Below are 21124 nucleotides of genomic sequence, written 5' to 3' on the forward strand. Positions count from 1 at the left end.
AAGTCATTCTCTGGAGACCCTCCATGCCAGCCATCCCATACACATGTGTTGTATTGTAGACTAGAAACCAAAGTTGATGAGTGGACCCTGAACCGTAAATATTTGTTTAATATCTGTGTGGCTCTACTGCTGGGAAGACTCTGGCCAGCAACTCAGAGGAGAAAGGCTAACAGTCCCAAATCCCCTGTTAGTGGACATGGATCCTGCTTGAGTTTGGTCTTTTGACAGCTTTGACTGAGCAGAACCCATGTTTCACTCTCAAACATCATATCTCAGTTCTAATGGTATTTTCTTACTTAGGGTTCCTTTGGCCACCTTGTCTAAAATCTCAGTAGCCTAACATTTTCTCTCTAGTGTTAGACTTCATTTTCCACTTCTGCTTATATCTAGTTGATGGTCCATATTTTATTTATTTTGCTTATAGTTTGTCTCTCCCCAGGAGAGACAATAAACTCTAGGAAAAGCAAAGATTTTGTCTAATGTCTTTACTGCTGAATCTTCCTGTCCCAGAGGCATACCTGGCACAGAGAGGACACTTAATAAATTATTCTGAGTTTATTAACAAACACATACATATGTGAAATATGTCTCAATGTGCTAAATCTAAAGACTAAACTAATGACATCATGCTCCAAGTTTGATGAGGATGAGAAAGATAAAACGGGAACCTCGATTGGGAAAATCTGTCCATAAGATCCAGGTATAGGTTATTAGTGATTGATGGGGGAGAATCCAACCCATTATGGGTGTTGCTATCCCTGGGCTGGTGGCCCTGGTTTCTATGAAAAAGCAGGCTGAGTAAGCCATGATAAGCAAGCAAGTAAGCAGCATCCCTCCATAGAAATGCTTCAGCTCCTGCCTCCAGGATCCTACCCTGTTTTAGTTCTTCATCTGACTTCCTTCAGTGATGGACTACAGTGTGGAAGTGTGAGCTAAATAAACCCTTTCTTCCCCCCTACTTGCTTTCTGGTCACAGTGTTTCTTCAAAGAAACAGTAACCACAAACTAAGACATCCAGTTATCTAAGTAAAACTTTGTAAATTAAACCCTATATCTGTATATTTGATACATTATCTCTGTGGCTATGCATGTTGTTAATTTAGATTCTGGTTAAAAATAACTAAAAATTAGGAACCAGAACTGAAAAGCTAAAGTGAAGGAAGTCCCATATCTTTTAACATAAATGTAAATATTAATACCATTAATGATAGCGATCGTGAGAGTATTAGCATAATTATTTTCTAGATGTGTGCCATTCAGTTTTCTTTGTTCTGTAAATAATGAAAGTGAACCATAGGTTTTGAGATTATATCCAAACTGGAGCACTCATGTGGCAGACCCTAGAACTGTTCAACAGTATCTGCTGAATGCAGGTCACTTTCCACATTTAACAATTGTGCATGCTCAGTTCTGATGACCTCCTCACCCTAAACAGGAACATTTTTAACTTTCTTAATATATTGGCCAATCTACATGGACCCAGGGAATTCTCCACATGGTGAGACCATGCACATCAACTTACCTTTTTCTGTGACGTGCTTCAGCTTACAGAGGAAATCGGAAAACTTGAAGATAAAGTGGAATGTGCTAATAATGCCCTAAAAGCAGACTGGGAAAGGTGGAAGCAGAACATGCAAAATGATCTCAAGTTAGCGTTTACAGACACAGCTGAGGAGAACATCCGCTACTATGAACAGGTAAGCTGTAGTTCTTGAAAGTTCTTCCTGTTAAATGGTAGGCTTTTGACTGCCCATCTACCCTGTTGAAAGAGCCAAGGAAAAAACCAGCTGTTACAGTCCCAAGCCTCATTGGTCACTGCAAGCTGGTTTATTCCCCTGCCCATTAATTGTTCTGGAAGGATTTACATTCCTTAAGAGGTTGGAATGGTCCTGATGCTTTGCTTATTTTCCTCTTTTTTTTAATGTCTGTCTCAAAGAATTTACTGTTACAAGTAGTTTTCCCACCAGCCTGGTCTCACTAGGTGCACCAGTCCCAAATAACTCACCGAGACACTGTATTATATATAAAACACTCTTGGCCTGTTACTAGTGTTTCTTATTGGCTAGCTCTGTCTTAAATATTAACCCATTTCTGTTAATCTAAGTATTTCCATGTAATCTTATCTTACTGGAGAGAGGGTCCAGAGTTCTGCTCTCTCAAAGCTCTACATATTGAATCTCCTCCTACTTCTGGCTGAATCCTCTTTGTCTTCTAGTCCCACCTCTCTTGCTTTCCTATTGGCCAACAGGGCTTTATTCATTAACCAGTAAGAGAAACATATTTACAGAAAGACATATCCCATCAATTTACAAATGGAGAAAAAGAACAGATGTTTGAAGGAGTACAAAACCAATCCAGGCTGTCCCTGACCCCTGTGTTTTTGGTAGCCCGTAGCTAAAAAAGCAACATGGGAAAAGCAACTGATCTATGTATCCATCTATACAAGAATAACAAGTTTGCATTTACCTTTTCTGATAATCATTTTCAATCTTGCAACTAACTGTTTCTCAAAAAAGTTGCTTTTCTCAAATGAATTTCATAATGTTATCACCTTTCCACCCATCATAATCTAAACATACTTTCCTGGAATAATATTTAAAATTCAGGTCTCTAACATTACTGATGACAAAAATAACAAATATATGCAATTGATAGATTAAAGAGTTTGTGCTGTGTACCTACAATAATTATCATTTTGAAAGTATTTTACATTCAAAAGTTATGTTTTGAAAGACAAACTCTTATGGGCATTTTCCTAAAATGAGAATAAAATGAACACTTACTATCAATCAAACTCTATGCAGCAACCCTGAAGAGTGAGCATAGCATGTACAACAGTCCTTTTCTCTTGGAGTTACAGTTAGTGTAGGAAACAGGGATCCTACAAATTTTGATGCATGTTCTAGTAAATAAAGTCATTGCAGGGGCATCTAACCTAATATAAGGCTGGGATGATACTCAGAGAATAGGGTGAAGCTGAGATCTGAATGTTGAACAAGGCATCTCCACATGAAGATGTGAGAGATCAACATCTATGAACCAAAAACGAAATAAAGAAGTGATAGACACATTCAAATCATTTAGCTGTGTTGGAGGAAGTGCAGGTAGTGTTGAGTTAAAGAAGAGTATGTTTTAAGTTCAGTCTCATCATTCCTTCTAAGGAGGTCATTGTTATCTGATGACACATGCACATCATCTCCCTCCTTATTTTTGATTTGACATACATATCCTTTAAACAATTCAACTATCCAAAAGTATCTGGAAACCTATGTTTGAGTGATCTAAAATATTTCTTCTTAATAAAGTTCTTTTGTCTACATAAGGTGTCAGTATCACAGCTGTTCAATCTGCAGTGTTCATTACTTCTTTGTGTTCTAATCTGGACATATTTACGTTATGGACTCTTATTGGCAATCAGCTGAGATAATGCACTTGAGTATTCCTTGCAGAGTTGAACAGGTGCTCAGCAGTTAGGATCATGGCCTTTTCTTCCAATGAATGTGAGTTTGGCCCCCAGTACCCATGTCAGGCCACTGACAGCTGTTTGTGGCTCCATCTCCAGGACATACAATGCACACACGTAAACACACACCATACACACACACACACACGTTCAATTAAAAATAAAAATAAATCTTTTTTAAAGAAATAATGTGCCTTGAAATGAGAATATGTAATAAACATCATACTATTGTAAAGCATAATGCTTTAATTTTTTAAAGGTAAATTCTTCTGATTTTTCTGAGTGTGGGCTTTTTTTTGTTTTGTTTGTTCGTTTGGTTTGGTTTTCTATTGTTTGCTTCCATCCGTTTTGAGACAGGGTATTACTATTTAGCATTATTTGGGGGGAATTATTGGTTTTTGTTAGTGTAACTTAAAAAGAAACTGCTCCAGATTTTTTGTTGTTGTTTCCTCAGTGGCAACTTTTAATGTATCTGGAAGGTCATTCCACTGATACAGGATAAGGAATTTGACACCCTTAAATAGTCAAACAGTCTCAATTAGTATAAAAGCTATGAAGGCCTAAAGATCAGCACTGTGCTGTCATCTATTAAGTTCAGACTTTCTCAGATATATGGAGAAATGAAGTATTTCATGATCTTTACATCCTGTTTAATTTAATCACATTCTCCTAGAAATGCCTCCATTTTCTTCAACATTCACGTAGATAAATCCCGATAGGATCTATTCCTATTGCAAGTATAAAATGGAGTTCATTCATTTGACTTTAGATTGTCTTATACAAAGGGAAATGATCACAGCTGGTATAACTTCAAATTTAAACATTAAAACGACAGAGGGAAATGAGGTTACATGTTTGTAGAGAGGGTCTGAGTCAGACTCTAGTGACTGCCACTCTGAAATGTCATATCTAGTTCACAAACTTGTGGGGGACATTTGACTCTGGCTAAATAGTGGGTACATAAAATGTTACTCCATTGTTTTCTATATGAAACCGCACCCATCTTGGGTAGTATACACATGTATCCACTTACTTCAGGGCTCTGCTCTGCACAGTGTATCTGCAGGCATTTTCACTGCTCCCAGAACTTTGTGAAGAGGGTTTATACAAACAGGGACATCACTAGGAGATGAAATACTATGGGAATATATCATGTGGGCACTCTGTTCTTGACTGAAACAATGTGAAACAGGACAAGATTCTACAACAGCATCCAAAGGAAATCTTGCTAATGTGGTAATGCAACAGGGATATTGAAATAGTACAGTATGGCATGTGGAATGAAGGGGATGGATGTCTTTCACAGTTCCTTTTTAGCAGAAATAAATAAATAATAAAGAACTGTTTTTTTTTTTTTGGTTGCTTTCAATGTAACTATGGAGATGCAGAAAGCTTCAGAGGACATTGATCCTGGAGAATCAAACATTGGATTCAAAGAGTGCATTCTTATGAAAGCTTTCTTTTAATATGATTGACTCTACTTTAGCTATCCTTCCTCCTCTTAATGCATGAGATTTGGGTACCTCATTGGACTTGTGGCAGTGCAGTCAGTTTCAAGGTAACTTTGTAATGGCCTTGAGTTTGAGCAAAACTAGAAAAGAGAACAGAGACTTTTTGAGTGGGAAAGTAGTCTCTGTTTGTTACTAAGGGGTTTAGAAGCAGCCCTGGTTTTCCTTTACAGTTCTGTTGAAGACCCTTTTGTCATTGTAATGGATTTTCTTTCTTTGTCTCTAAAACATCAAGAACACCTTGAAGGTAAAAAGAAAAAAAAAATAAGCATAGGGAATTCACCAGAGGTACCTGGAAGTTATGGTGAGGAGAGTGGAGTTAGTAAGGAATCAGAATTCCAGAACATGTGTAGCTCACAGCACTCTTAGTGTATGTCCAGGGTTCCCACAGCTGTGGGACTGATATGGTCAGCCCTGCTCCAAGTGTCACATGAAGCAGGTCTTTTGGCTTCCTCTTTAACTGCACCCCTACACCATCCCTCCAAAATTTCCAGCAATGGAAACTTTTAGTGATGATTTTTGTCAAGTTTGACAGGTGATAATTAAGTGATAATGAAGAAATAAACTTTATTCTTTTGAGAAGTTTATTTTAGTATCACTAGTAGGCATATACAAATCATTGATTTATAGCCTAATTTTCAGGTTAAAAGAAAAAAGAAGAATATATACTTACTGAAAACACATTCAAAATAAACAGTTATCCTGATATAAAGAAGAAATAAAGGTGCCTAATCCTATTGCATATAGAAAAGTAGATTTGATTATAATTATAGAAAAATAATTGCTAGCATAAGATTGTCATACTAGTTAAAAATGTTTGCATGATCCTTTCTGAAAGTTGCCACATGAAATACATTACTTATTTATTTTAGGCCTTGATAATTAAAATGAATGTATTTCGGGATTTTATGTAATTTTAGTTGTTTTACATAATTTTCAATGTAGTCATAATTGTCATGGAACATATTTATGAATTTTAATGGGACTACATAATTTTTATACTTAAGAATTTGAATATCTTTTTTCTATTATAATAATACTACTAAGCTAGTTATGCTGGCATATGTGTGGAGGGAACAGTCAAGGAACAGGTACTTGTGAATGGGGACTAAGAGAGCCCGAGTGCCAACATGGACTTGGATATGCCAATACCTGCCACAGATATTTGTCAATGAAAAGCCATATGTCCCTTTTGCTAGGGGCAAGGGAACCTGCTTCACAATTTCCTGAAGAATGCTATCTTATATCTAGCATCCAGAAATTCTTATGTAGTGTATCTTGAATTAAGGGGGTAGAATGGGGCCTGGTGAGGGGAACAGGGAGGACAGGAGTATGTGGGGACTGGGATTGACATGTAAAACAAGCTTGTTTCAAATTTAAATAAAAACCATTTAAATTAAAAAAAAAAAAAAAAAGCCTACATTCAATATTGGGCCTAGTCAGTGGACCTGCCTTTGGGAAAAAATGGTGTGCCATTTGGATCTGACACCATACACGTGCAGTCTGAACTATTTGCAAGGCTAGGACAGACATACTTAAGCGCTTGTTTAATAATAATAATAGTAACAATAATAATAATCATCATCATCATCATCATCTCTTAAGTAATTATTAATTTTAGCTGTTGAAGTTTGGATTTTATGAATTTTAAATAACCAGAGCACTGGTTACTACATTTCAAATGCAGGCAGGAAGCCTGAGGCAGAGCAGTAGGATATGTGAACAAATGACAAGTAAGTACAATGGAAATAAAAATGTACAAAGAAAATGCTATAAGGAAACCCATTATTTTATATGCTAACTTTAAAATAATTGAAAAAGAAATGACTCCAGGATTATTAGTAATTGGTAGTTCACTTTTATCATCACGATATTATTATATCTTATTTTTGAATGTCATTTTCCTCATGTAAAATGATTTATTTAAGATACTGTTGCTGCCCAGTGTGGTGGCAAGCACATTTAAATCTAAAGTAGGGGATTACTTGAGAGAACAAAGGGAATCAGCCAGAGCAGGGCAGAGGACATAGAGTGAACAGTGGTGGGGAGGGGACAGAATAGAACAAAATACAATGACACATATGTACAAAAATGTTATAATGAAACCTAGTACTTTGTATACTGACTTACAAATTAACAAAATAGATTCTATTATCAAAGCCATGTGGTAAGCACTGTGGTAGATCTAATTTTAAGCTCAAATCTTGTTCGTGATGTTAAAGTTTATTTTGGAAGAATAATATACATATTCACTAGATTGATACAGCCTTATAGTTGGTTTTAGGAGATAGTGCCTTGCTATGTAGCACAAGATGGCTTAGTACTCACTCTGTAACCCAAACTGTTCTCAGAATTATGGCAATCCTCCTGTCTCAAACCTCTGAGTAATAGCATCACAGGTAGGTACCACTATAGTTTGTGCTAATATTTTCAATGGGATGGTAGTTTACTTAAATTTGTTCCAATCAGTTGTTCTGTTCAGTTCAGCAATAGATAAACCTAGAGAAGGATTCTGGTCTCAGTAGGCACCACAAATATTGGGGTCATGTGGACATCTAGGAAATAGAGAAGCATTTAAAGTGAAATGCATTTTCTAGGAGGAAAATGAACATAGAAGAAAATGTCTTCACAAGGGCACATCTATATCCAGCTGAGTACCACTGTTGACATTTACGCAATATCCAAATCCAGTTATTTGTGAGTCATTTAAAAATTACACAATTTTTTTTTTAAAGTAGGTCTTATAACAGGCCTACAAATTAAGTATTGGACAGATGAGCTCCAAGAACCTGACTGTTCTTCAGGCGTAATTTCCTTTTCCATTTTCATTTCTGGACTGCATTCCTTCTTACATTTGGAAAATGGGGAACACTAAAGGGTTGCTTTAACATAAGTGTTACACTTCAGACTGAACACATTTTTCTAATGTGGGAAAAAATGCCAAAAAATACCCTTGTCCAACTTAGGATAACTCCCAAGAATTCTGATTATATGAGGTAAAAATGTGTTGATTATAATTATAAAGTGCTACCTAAGAAAGAATCTGATCTAGATTTTGGTCAAATTTCATTCTCTTGGAAGCTGAAAAATCAGAAAAATTATGTTAATGAAAGGAGCACGGTGAACAGTCTCACGACATTTAATTCTAACTAGCGAAGGAGGACTGTTATCTGCCACTAACCTAAGGATAAAGTGCTTTTTATATACAGAAAGAGAAAGCCAAGAAGGAAAACTCTAGCCATTACCATATCCCCTAGAATTTAGTAAAGTGGCTTGGAAAATTATAGAAAAGTTAGTTACACTCTCAAAGACTTTAAAAGAGACTGTGACTTGAGAGATAGGGCGTTCTGAAATGCAAAGTGAGGATCAGAGAAAGAATCAGCTGTGATTGCACTGTGGACTGTGGACCATGGAAAGGGAGATGAAAGCAGAGGCATTTAAGGAAGAGTCCAGAGAAGAGTGGGAAGTATCAGGGGTCACATTTCGAGAGTGAGGTTTGAAGAGGGGGAGTTGAGAAATTTCCAAATAGTACCAGAGTCAAGTATATGGATCCGCTTTCAATTACAGAAAATGAAGATCTAATATATTAATAAAATTATTACAAGAAATCTGTGATGGAGACTCACAGAAAGAGGAAATGGCTGATAGGCTTCCGTTCTGCTTTCCCTCAAGAAGGAGGAAAATGAAAATAGAATGGATTTGCCCATCAAAAACCAAAACAAAAACTGTTATATTTGAAGAGATTAAATAAACACTATCCATGGCACAGAAAGAGAAGGCTGGGTGTATTGCTTTCTTCCTGGGTATTATGAAAATATTACCACCTGGAGGAGTACGGACTCAAGGGAAGCCCTTAATTCCTAATAGGGGGAAGGTCAATGGGTCTTCCCCATCCACTCTTTGTTTCCTTCCTAGGTGACTATGAATGTTAACTCCTGAAACTTGGAACCACTGCCACCTGTTTCCAGTTAACATTCTCTGCCAGCCAGTACTACTCAATTCTCTGTGTGAATCACCTTGGAAAGACAAGGCTATATACTGCAGAAACTTTACTCATGTAGAAGTTTGTCTTGTAATTTTTGAGCCTAAAGAATGCAGGTGGTGTTTGAATCTTCTTTGCAGTTGAGCTATAGGGAATGTAGAAGCCATGAGTGAGTAAAGTCCAGAGTGAATGTGTAATGTTGACATGGGCTTGTCCCTGTAAAATACTCCAAGGCCTCATCCTCATGGGAATGTCAAAGCCACAGGTGAGGCTCACAGGGATAGCAAAGCTTTCCTGGTGATGGAGTGGGAAAGAGAACACATTAAATTCAAGCAAATAGCCAATTTGCAAAAAAAAAAAAAAAAAAAAAAAATAGCAACTGCTGCTTCCTTCCCAGGTGTTTCCAACCTCTGCTGTTTACACCTCCTACTGAGACTAATTAACCCTTTCTCATTTGCTGTACATAATAAACATGCAAAGGTTCCAAGTTGCTGTGGTAGTAGATGTCACTCCATCAGCTTGCACACACCCCACATCATGTCAGCTTTTCTGTGTGTGTGTCTGTTTTCCCTGACCATGGAACCCTCAGGGTCAGGCTAAGCCATAGCATAGCTGAGCTAGAATAGTCTAAATGGTCTAGAACTGTTAACTTGGAATCCATATCACTGTGTTTTTGTTTGTATGTTTGGTTGGTTGTTTTTGGGTTTTTTTTTTTCTGTGCTTTTTTGTTTGCTTGATTATTTGTTTTCCTACCATAACTCCTAACAGTTACTATATGTGATATTCACTCTTGAGCCCATGAAGACAAATTTCTTAATGTTACCAAAAAGAGTTCCTCTAGAAAATAGCTCTCAGTAGACTGTCTCAGAGCAGCATTATGCACCCCCCCCGGGATTGAACAGTGCATGTGTGTTTGCCTGTCTTCTTAGCAAGGGTGGGAGGGTGCTGCACATCCAATGACCTCCTTCTTAGGAGTCTTTGAACCTTAAAAATTTACTGGACCTAGACGTTTTTATACCAGTTAAAATATTGTAATCCATTGTATCCCTGCACTCTCATCATTTTTTTCTTAGTTACTGGAAGACACCTACTAGAAGCCAAAACATCTGGATTAGGAAAAATGCAGGCTCAATCTAATGGTTTTGTATGGACCATCCAATTCTCTTAGGTGTGACCATCTTCATCAAATAGGAAACTGCTACTTCTTGCCATCCCAGTGTCATGTAATGGCCATCTATTGTGTCTAAGAGGTCATTCCTATTCCTTTTAGAAAGATCAACATTACTCATAGTTTAATAATTAACTTTGTGATCCCTATCATTCTTTATACAATCTACATCATAGAAAATTATCTTCCTGGTGAGCAATAAGTTTTCATTTAATAATGAATAAAACATGAGAATAGGAAATACTATGCTGTTTTATGACCTTAGGATGTTAAGAATCCTATTTTCACAGTATAAGAAGAGGCTTCACAATTGACTATAGTTCCCAATTTTCAGTGGTTGATTTATTTTAATTACTTTGGGCTGCTCACTAAAGGCACTTGCTGTAATATACTCTCCATTCACCATAAGGAATATGGTAGAGGGCTATCCTGGAAAAAGCTTCCATAGATACCAGGAAACTGCCTTATCACTTGGTAAAATAGTAACTAGAAATTTTGGATAAACAAAGAAGCAAGAATTATAAACAGAACTCAAATCTGCATTTAATGTTAAAGGATGGCCAAGTGTGGTGGTAATGCCTATAATTGCAGTACTTTGGGAGGCTGAAGTAGAAGAATGAGCATGAGTTTGAGACCAGCCTGTGCTACATAGTAATTTTCAGGCTAGGTTGAGTTATAAAGTGAAATTCTGTCTGAAAAGTTGACAAAAAAAGTGAGCAATGATAGGTTCTAATCCAAATTAGGCAAAGTTCATAAGCAGTCATTTCTTCTACATAACTATGAAATTTTTAGAATGTCTCATATAATTGGTAAACATTTTCAGTATTTTGGAGGTTTCTGCTGTCTCAAAACTTCTGTCAAAAATAATCTCATAACTATTTTGTGGCCCATAATATAATTATTTCTCAGTTATCCATGATAATGAAAATGAAATCATGTGCACAATGTAGGAAAAGAATGGGCATCTGCCTCTTTCCATACTTTAAACTAGGGATGTTTTCTGAAGCTAAATTATTTAGAGATTTAACAGGAAGATAGTAGAAAGTTACAGATGGTTTAAAACATACAGAGGATATATACAAGGATATATCCAAAGTGTTTAAAGAAGATAGTTAGCATGATGTTAGCTGATTTTAAAAACCTAATCATGCTCTGTTGATACTCATCAGCTCATAAGTCAGTGGAAGGTAATACTCTTCTCTTATGCCTGAGTCCCTACTGCACACACACACACACACACACACACACACACACACACACACACACACGCACACACGCACATGCAAGGACACAAACGCATGCACACACAAACACACACGCCCGCATGTATGTGTGCACGAAGGCATGCATACAAACACCATAAACTTAGGTACCAAAATATCATAGTTGTGCTTTGATCAATTGTGCAATGAAAAAAAAAATATGTTTACTATAATTATCTGTAGGGTCAATAGATGGTTAAACAAAAATAAGATTTAAAGAATAAGCTTGATGCCCATATTTAAGCTGATGAGCCCCATCAATTGACTGGTTATATCAAAAGCTATAATAGAATGTAGTGAATGGATAGACTATGAATGCAAATTTAGGCCCTTGGATTAGTTTACCACACAAACATTATTAACATAACCTCTCCCCACCCCTGAAACCCATGTGTTTTAGTAAGAGAAATGGAATAAATGATACCTGAGGCACCTTCTTTCTTTATCAAATTTTGAGTTAGATATCCTTAGACAACTGTGGAATAATAAATAAGTGGGCCACAAGATGGCGTTTGTAGCTAATGAGTCTTTTTACTTTAACCCTTGCAGTGGTTAAGCTGAACACACAGCTTGACAGAGCTTGCATTGTATTAGTAAAAATGTAGTATGCATATCTGTTATTTTAAAGTTACAGACACTTCTAAAATTAAAACTTGTCAGATAATTTCCAGAAGCTGGATTCCACAACAGTGAGGTTCTGATCCCCTCTCCTTATCTTGTCTTTCTCTTTTTTTTTTTTTTTTTTTTTTTTTTTTGAGCAGTACTGAGGATTAAACCCAGTGTCTTTCATAGACCATGCAAGTGTTCTACCACTAAGCAACATATTAAAAATATTTGCATAGTTTTATTTTGGAACAGAGACTCACTAGCTTTCCCAGCCTGGCCTAGAACTCACTCTGTTATTCATGTTTCCTGTGAAGTTGCAGTCCCCATGCCTCAGACTCCCAACTATCTGATATTACAGTCTTGTATCACCAGACCTGACTAGCCTATCTCCTAAACTACTAATTTTACTTGAGCCTGAAACTACAATATAGAAAACAGGCTTTGAGGCTGTTAAATGAATTAATGAAAACACCAGACTCAGAGTCTAGCAGCTAGGAAGTACTTGGAACATGTAGGCTAACAGTAGTAGCAGCAGGTCCAATAAAGACTGAAAGATTCCTCATGTGCCTGTGGATCTTACTTTTGGAAACTGTACAATGATAATTATCTTGCAAATACCAAATACTTGAGGGAATGTTTAAATTTTTATGATCACTATATTTCATAATGGCTCTAGGCAAGCAGAACTAGACAAAATTGTAAATCATATATTATTTCATTTGCCAACTTCTTGGCAGTGACACTCAGACTCTGGAACCTTTCACTTTAGTGGAAACCCATTTATTTTATATGTAGATGAATAAGCCGAACAAAGCAGAGAATTCACAGTAGACTTCCTCGAATCCCACATGATGACACAGTATCAATACCAGCTCCTGACTGTGTCACTTCCAGTGAAAAGCTGTTGTGTCTATGGGAGCATTGCTGTCACCATTGACGCTTTAGAAACCTTGATCACATCTGTTTGTGGAGTTACTATGCACTTGGGAACTAAGGAGACATCTGCCTGTTCTGGTGGCAAAATGTCATCACCATCTCTGCTGGAGCAGCAAGAGATTTCCTTTCAAACCTCAAAGTTACTTTTGAAATGAAAGTTTAGTTTTCCTAGCATCTCATCTTCATGTATTTGAAAAGGTTTGAAGTGAATATGTAAAAACAGAGAATGTTTCCTGTGGTGTGTGTTCATAGGTCTAGCTCCTTTGCCCAGCTGCTGCCTCCCAGAGTTCTCTGCTCTCACAGAGTTGTTTGCCCTTTGGCTAATGGACATAGCCACCTGGGGAGAATGCTTGCTGGATTTTCAGTTATAGAAGACTTAGGGTGATCCCCCTTTTCAGTTTCACCCCATCCTTACTAACACACATCAACTACTTCACTTAACATTCCACAGGGAGGAACACTGACTGCTCTTGTGAGGAGAAACAGAACAGTGTTCTGTGAATCAGTTATTTTTTTTCCCTCTGTGTGTTTGTGTGTGTGTGTGTATTTGTGTTTTGTTTTGTTGGTGTTTTGAGACAGGCTTTCTCTGTGTAAAGCTCTGACTGTCACTCTGTAGGTCTGCCTACCTCTACCTCTGAGAGCTGGGATTAAAGGCATGCACCACCATTACCTGGCTTGTTTTGATTTTTTAAAATATTTGTTGTTGTGTATGTGTAAACATGTGCATGTACCATGGAATGCCTGGGGAGGTAAGAGTACAACTTCACAGAGTTGGTCCTTGCTTCTGGGGACCCAACTCAGGTCACCTGGCCTGCATGGGAAGCACCTTAACCCTTTGAGCCATGTAGCCCCAAAATTTATTCTCTTAACTAAAATAGGATAATATGTTTCCATCAGAAGACCATTACATGAAATAAAATGTGAAAAATGGTGACACACTATTCAAATGAAAGTAGAACCCTGTGGTTGGAGTCCCACTGTTGCATAAGAAACTAAACTTGATTGGGCTGGATGATTCTACAGAGAATTAGATAATGAGGATGCCTGTGATTAATATCATTTTCAAATTTTTTACCCTCACTCTGATTTATGCAAATACTAACTGGCTTCATTGATAATAATGATTTTCTGAAAGAAAAAGTAAGTGCATACTTTCAATTCAAGGACAAATAGAAACACCTTACTTTAAAAGCTAACTTAAAAGAAAGTGTCACTGGGTTTTAAGATCTTGGTGACTTTATCCTTTATATCTTCAACTGTCAAAATGCTGAGCTGAGCACAGGAGATGCTCGCTGTCCTAAACTGATTAAATGGGTGGTGTGAACTGTCCACTGCTTAAGGGTTTCCTTAGGTTTTTCTAGTTTGAAGCAAAACAAGAAAGAATAAAAAGAAATGAACCATTCTAGACATCAGCTTTTCTAGTTTTTATTACTTTTTTTGTTTGTTTAGTACATGACTGTGTGCATGTGTGTGGGCACACATGCCATAACATGCATGTGGAAGTCAGTGAAGAACTTATAAGAGTTGGTTATTTCCTTCCACCATGTAAATCTAGGGCAACAGTCCTCAACCTGTGGGTCACCACCACTTTGGGATGCTTCTGTCTTTAAAAGTATTTACTAAAATTTTCACAAAAATAGCTAAATTACAGTTATGAAGTATCAATGAAACCAATTTTATGTTTTGTTTGTTTGCTTGCTTGTTTGGTTTTTCTCCAAGACAGAGTTTCCTCTGTATTATTTTGGAGTCTGTGCTGGAACTGTGTCTGTAGAACAGGCTGGTCTTGAACTCACAGAGATTTACCTGCCTCTGCCTACCAAGTGCTGGGATTAAAGACATGAACCACCAACCCCAGGCTCAATTTTATGGTTTTAATACATGAGGAACAGTATTAAAGGGCCACAACATTGGGAAGGTTGAGAAACAATGATTTAGGTAATGAACTCAAGTTGGTAGTCTCAGCAGCAAGCACCTTGACCAACAGAGGTGCCTTGACCCTTTTTTATCAATTTAAAAAGGATATATAAATGAAAGCTCTAGAGTGGCATATAAGGTACTCATCAATCTCATATTCCTAGTATAGGAATGGAGTTTGGGAGCCCATTCCACATAGAGGGATACTTCCTCAGCCTAGATACATGGGGGAGGACCTAGGCCCTGCTTCAAATGATATGACAGACTTTGAAGACTCCCCATGGAAGACCTCACCCTCCCTGGGGAGCAGAAAGGGGATGAGATGGGAGTTGGTTGGAGGAACAGGGGAGGACAGGAGGGTGTGGGAACTGGGATTGACATGTAAAACAAGCTTGTTTCAAATTTACATAAAAAAATAATCAAAGAGAGATATTGGTATGTTATATGTGCCAGTCATCAGATAACTCAAGTGAATATTACCCCCAGATGAATGAGGAGGAACAGTTACTCAGTACTTTTATTTACAGTAAATCATCTTACACTAAGATTCCAAAAGAGGGCCAACAATATGGCTTAGAATATAACAGCACTTGCCACCATGCCAGGACCCATATGATATAAAGAAAGAACCAGTTCTCACAAGGTGTCTTCTGCCTCCACATACATACTGTGCCAAGTACACCACACACTATCACACAAAATTAAATAGTTCAATTAATAGGAATAATACAAACAATTTTAAAAGGATTTTAAAGTGCCTGAAGAGGTTGAGTGGCATCATAAATTACATAGTATAAGATTTAATCCTTAGCTTTATAGTAGAAAGGAGGCCAGAACATAAGAACAAAACTTTGCATTTAGAAATTACACAACAACATAGAGCAGGAAACCAGTTCATAAGAAAAAAAAGGAAAGTGAAGCTTTTATGTCAATTAACATGTTAGCATTTGTTTTTCAATTCATTCCTTCTGTGTAGACCTCTGCATTCACTAAGCATTAGCTGAATGCCCAATGTATCTAGACTCTATCATCTTCAAAAGCTGTGTGTACTACTGGAAGTAAATGTCAAGAAATGTGTAGAGAATCAGCTTCCAGATACACTAATTGCATACATAGTCTTTTCTTAAAATTTTACCATCCTAATATCCCCTATTTTCTTGTCCCTCTACTCCAAAAATAATCCTTTTCACTGTGTAAAAGGGAGACATCTTGTCATGTTTGCCAATGGCATATTAAATGTACACCTGTGGTGACATAGGAGATCTGCCATTCTCCTCACATTGATAAATAAGCATTAGCTATAGTCCCCAGGATATTCACAATGCTTTAATTGTACCAAGGTTATTTGAGACTCAGCTTTCTCACTTGTAAACTAGTATTTATGATAGTAATTTTGCATTGAAATATAAAATATATGAAAGAACTATTGTGATGCCTATTGTGTATTCATAACAATGTATTCGGTGTTGATTATATATGTTATTCTATAGAGGTTCTTCTGTGAAATCTTTTCTCTGCTTCCAGTTGGAGGATGGTAAGGGAATTAGTCAGTAATGACTCTTTACCATGTGTCAGTTGTATTAGTACTTTATAAATGAATGTTGGTTCACCATACTAACTGGCACAGATGGTAGCTAACATCACAGTCTTTATTAAACAGGCTTACTTGAAGTGTAAGATGATAGTGAAAGAAGAGAGTATGTTTGAGGACCAGTGTTCTTCTTGGTTCCATTCAGAATCTTTATTTGATATGAATTCTAAACAACGAAATTACTTGGAATTTCATTTTGACTTTTACCTGGGGGATGGTCAGTTTATTTAAGTGTAGTTTGGCTGACTTGTCAAAAAAGATACTCTATTTGTCTGAAAGCAGTAAATACTTTGGATGGTCTTTGGAGTTAACAGCTACTGGTTATGAGTGACCCCTCAGAGGATGGGCAAAAGCTCAACGGAAAGGTTTGCAGGGAAAATGGCTCTCCCAGCCCGTGTATTAGATTGTCGGTCAGTTTTTTCATTGTGTTTTTTTTTTTTTTTGTTTTGACATTTTTTTATACTTATATTTGGTGAAGGAGACCTGAATCTAAGTTTAAATTGGGAAGAAAAACATATTCTTAAATAACAAATACTAATACTTTTTTCATATACGCACAGGAGGTAAACTATAGGGTTTTGATTTTACAGATTGTCTTCTCAATATGTAGAATTCCTTATCTATTCTTGATTTGCTGAGACTTGTGTCTTAATCAGAAATAGATGACTTTTAAATTTGGCAAATGCTCTTTAGTATCTGTTGAGATGATTCTGTGTTTAATGTGGTCAGTGATGTTGAGAGCTAATCAAACCTTGCATTTCATGAATAAAATCAATTTGCATATTACATATAATACTTTGGCAAGATTACTGACTTGTCTTTGCTATTGCTTTTAGAATTTTTGCATCTATATTTCTGATTAAAATCAGTCCCCAGTTTTTGTCTATAGTCGCTTTGATTTGAGTTTGCTAGAAAGCCCTCCTGTGTTCAGTAGTCTTGTATTTGTACAGAATTGTATGACTTCTTTAAAAGTTTCATAGAGCTTACCACTGAATTATTTGCAGGGGGAACATTAAATTCATTTCCGTTATCTTTTTTTATTTCCATTGCTTTTGGGATTTTCGACTTTTGAGTAATTGGCCATTGTTCCATTTCTTCTGAACTTCAAATGCAAAAGCATAAATCTTGTGCTTTTGCCTTCCTGAAGTCAGAGGGATCTGATCTCATGTTGCCATTTCATTCACCTCTCCTGATAAATCCTCTCATCTTTCCTTTGTCTTTGTTACTGTGTGCATGCTAGGCAAGTTTTATACCGCTAAGATATTGGATACTGTACCATCTTCCTTGTTTATAATCAGTAAGGTTCTTTAACAGTATTGCTAATCCTCTCAAAGATTCAGCATTTAGTGACATTGAGTTTCCCCCCCCCTACATTTTTTTATTGTCTTTTATTGACCCCTACTCTGATTCATCCACACAAACAAATACATGCACATACATAGACATTCTGATGCTTGCTTTGGCTTTAATGTTTGTTGTCAGCTGTTTTGCTCTTGCTCTTTTGGTTTTTTAATTAGAAATTAAATTCATTGATTGGAGACCTTTACCTTGTCTCTCATGTAGGCAATTAGACTTTCACTGTTTGCTTTCTTAGTAGTATTTAGTGGTATAGAAAATTAAGATGGATGCCAATTGAAGGCATTGTTTAAATGAGTTAACCAGACCCAAGGAAAATGATAAATAGATGTTTTATTGGGGATGAACTTACACAGGTAACAGTAAGTAACTGTCGCAGCATCCCTGCTTGTAGGATGCAGACCCTGCCTCTCCAATGCTCTCCAAGACCTTAAATGGGTTAAGTCGAACCTGAAACCACACCCAAAGGGCATGACCACTGATACAGGTTCACAGGCAAGATGCTGCTCCAAAGACATTTTTGATATATTGTGATTTCTTTTTTATTCAGTTAAAAAGTTTCATTATTTCACTTTTGGTTTCTTCTGTGGTCCAGGGGTATTTAAAATTCCTCTATTTAGATTCCAGATACTTAGAGGCTTTCCATGGGTGTTTCTCTTGCAGGTATCTGACTTCATTCCACAATATTCAGAGACCATAATTCATTTAGCTTGTATGTACAGGGCCTCATTCAGTACCCTAGACTGGCCTGAAACTCACTGTGTAGACCACACAAAGGTACTAACAAAGAGCACTTTTCTAGCCTCAATCTCCTATGTGTTGGGATTACATGTGTGTGCCACCACACTATCCTATTGAGATATCTCACGTGTTCCAAAGTATAGTGCATGAAAGATGCATTTTCTGATTTTGTTATTTAGATATTCATTAGGCTAACATGATTGATCAGGTGCTTCAAAGTTTTATCACTGACTTTCTGTCCTCATGTTCAACATAAGAGGACCACAAAATGAATCATAAATACGATTGCCTTTCTCCTTTTATGGTTCAGTTTTTGTTTAATGTATAGTGAATTTCCAGATTTACTGCTATAAATCCTTATCTTGGTAAGAATCTTTTTCTCTGAGGCCTTCAATACTGATGTAGTATTATTATTCAACCATTTCTTTTGATATGTGTTTTGCACACACACACATACACACACACGCACACACACACACATCATTTTTCATTTTGCCACCATTTTAAAAATATTTATAAGAAATTTAAATGAAGTACAGGTATGCCTTAGTTTTTACTATTATCCCTTTTATTAAAATGTGTACTCTTTAACATTTAAATTGACTATTGACAAGATTAAGTTTAAATGTTTTATCTTGCTATTATTTTTTTATTCATCTCATTATTTCCATTTTATTTCTGAATTTGGGGAATAATAGGCATTTTACATTATTTATTCTTCCACCTGTTGTTGGTGTAGTATGTGTATTTCTTTGTTCCATAATTGTAATGATGTTTGAGCTATTAAATATTGAGTCTCACCACCCATTCCTAGCACTATCTATTAATAAAATTAACAGATAGTTTTCTCATAACTCTTGTGCTAGGCAGTGTGTATAAAGTGTTTGCACATTTGCAAACATACATGGCTCTCCTAATCATTACCAAGTATGGATTCAGGTCCAAATGAGTGAATCTAAGGTCTCTTTTTTCTTTTGTTGGTAGTATATTTTCCTCTTGTTTTCCAGTAGTAGCCTTAATTAAGAATTAGAATACCAGTCTTGGAAGAGGGTTCAGTTGCTAACATGCTTGCTACACAAGCATGCACACCTAAGACATTGCAGTGCTAGGCAGGGGGAAACTAAAGAATTCCTGGTGTTTGCTGGCCAGACAGTCAAGCCAAATCAGTGGAGGCCATGTTCAATGACATCTTCAAAAGCAATATAAAAAAAGACAGCCAATGGTCTTTGTGGACACACAATGAAAATGTCTATATCTGTGCAAAATAGATATATACACACACACAAACACACACACACACGAGGAGGTATTAAAATGTCTTAGAAATGACAGATAATATCAAGCTGACAGGAAAAATGGGGCAGATTGTTGTAGGAGTGTGTACTGGGATGCTTTATTTATCATTTAAATACTGACTGTCAACTAGAGCTGACCCCTCTTATGGTGTTTCTGTTATACAGTGCCTTGCTACATGGGAATCATTCCTCACATCACAGACTGACCTCCCCTTGGAAGAAGACTCTGAAGATAAAATTTAATCCTATTGACAACTCTTGTTTGATCTTTGAGAGACAGCATCTATCAACCAAAGTTAGTTTTTCTGGATTGGCTGTGCCCTTTATAAAGTGGCTGACAAATGATTTTGCACTGTCTGGAAAACCAACAACTTACAAACTCAGGTATTCCAGGTCACCAATATGAATTTGAGATATAAATATATCTATCTAGCTATATAGATCTGTTATATGATGTATATCCTATAGGTCTATAGATCTGTTTGTTATATGGATAGATATTTATCTATGTCTATGTGGATAGAAAGAGACACAGTGTATTTGTAATTTTGTTCTTAAATTTATGTGCCATTAATTACAAATAGTTTTTTTTTCTTACGTATTTGCCATGGAACATTACATTTTTCAATATGTTGTAAAGACTTGGTTTTAATAAAATGTTTAATAAGAAGTTGATGTTTATGATGTGTTCTTTTTATATCAGAAGTAAAACCTCTAAATAGTTTTTAACATTAATTCAGTACATATCATCAGGGATATTTTCATGTACTTTCATACCATAATAATTTACTTTGATATTAAGAATTTGGAATAAATATAATAATAATCGAACATTAATAATAATTTCTTAAAATTTTATTAAAAATAAATAGTTATTTTCAACAATGTAAAAATTTTTCACAGTAGGCTTTAAATTATTATTTGTTTTATTATTTGGAAATCCTCATATAACCTCATTCCTGCTAACAAATGGATTCTCTGTTTTTGCAATTGTTTACATATCTTTACAAGTCACATTCAGCTTTTAATTTTTTTAAGGCATACAGCATCTTCAGTCTACCTATTACATGGCTGTGGTGTGGATCTTGTGGAACACAGTGATGAAGAATGTTGAGTGTGCTTTATGGTTGGTGCATGGCTCTTTCAGAAGCGACTTACCAAAGCAAGAGTTTCCTTCACTTTCTCAACGCAATTAGCAAAGAAAAACAAAACATGGTGTGAGTGGTACATGCCTACATGAATTTAATGGAAATCAAACAATACTTAAATAAAACAGCTATTATTATAAAACAATTCTAACTT

General features: G+C 36.3%; 1 protein-coding gene across 1 annotated transcript in view; it reads left to right on the top strand.

Moving 5' to 3' along the window:
* Snx7 (sorting nexin 7) overlaps window positions 1–20492 on the top strand; it is an 80311-nt gene extending 59819 nt beyond the window's left edge. Inside the window, exons 8-9 of the mRNA XM_051185600.1 lie at window positions 1545–1697; window positions 19988–20492. Of these exons, the coding sequence (XP_051041557.1) occupies window positions 1545–1697; window positions 19988–20065 (231 nt within the window). The 3' untranslated portion in view covers window positions 20066–20492. The remainder of the gene's footprint in view (window positions 1–1544; window positions 1698–19987) is intronic.
* Window positions 20493–21124: the final 632 nt, after the last annotated feature.

This window comes from Phodopus roborovskii, unplaced genomic scaffold (genome assembly GCF_943737965.1).
Source record: "Phodopus roborovskii unplaced genomic scaffold, PHOROB, whole genome shotgun sequence".
In the NCBI taxonomy this organism is placed as follows: Eukaryota; Metazoa; Chordata; class Mammalia; order Rodentia; family Cricetidae; genus Phodopus; species Phodopus roborovskii.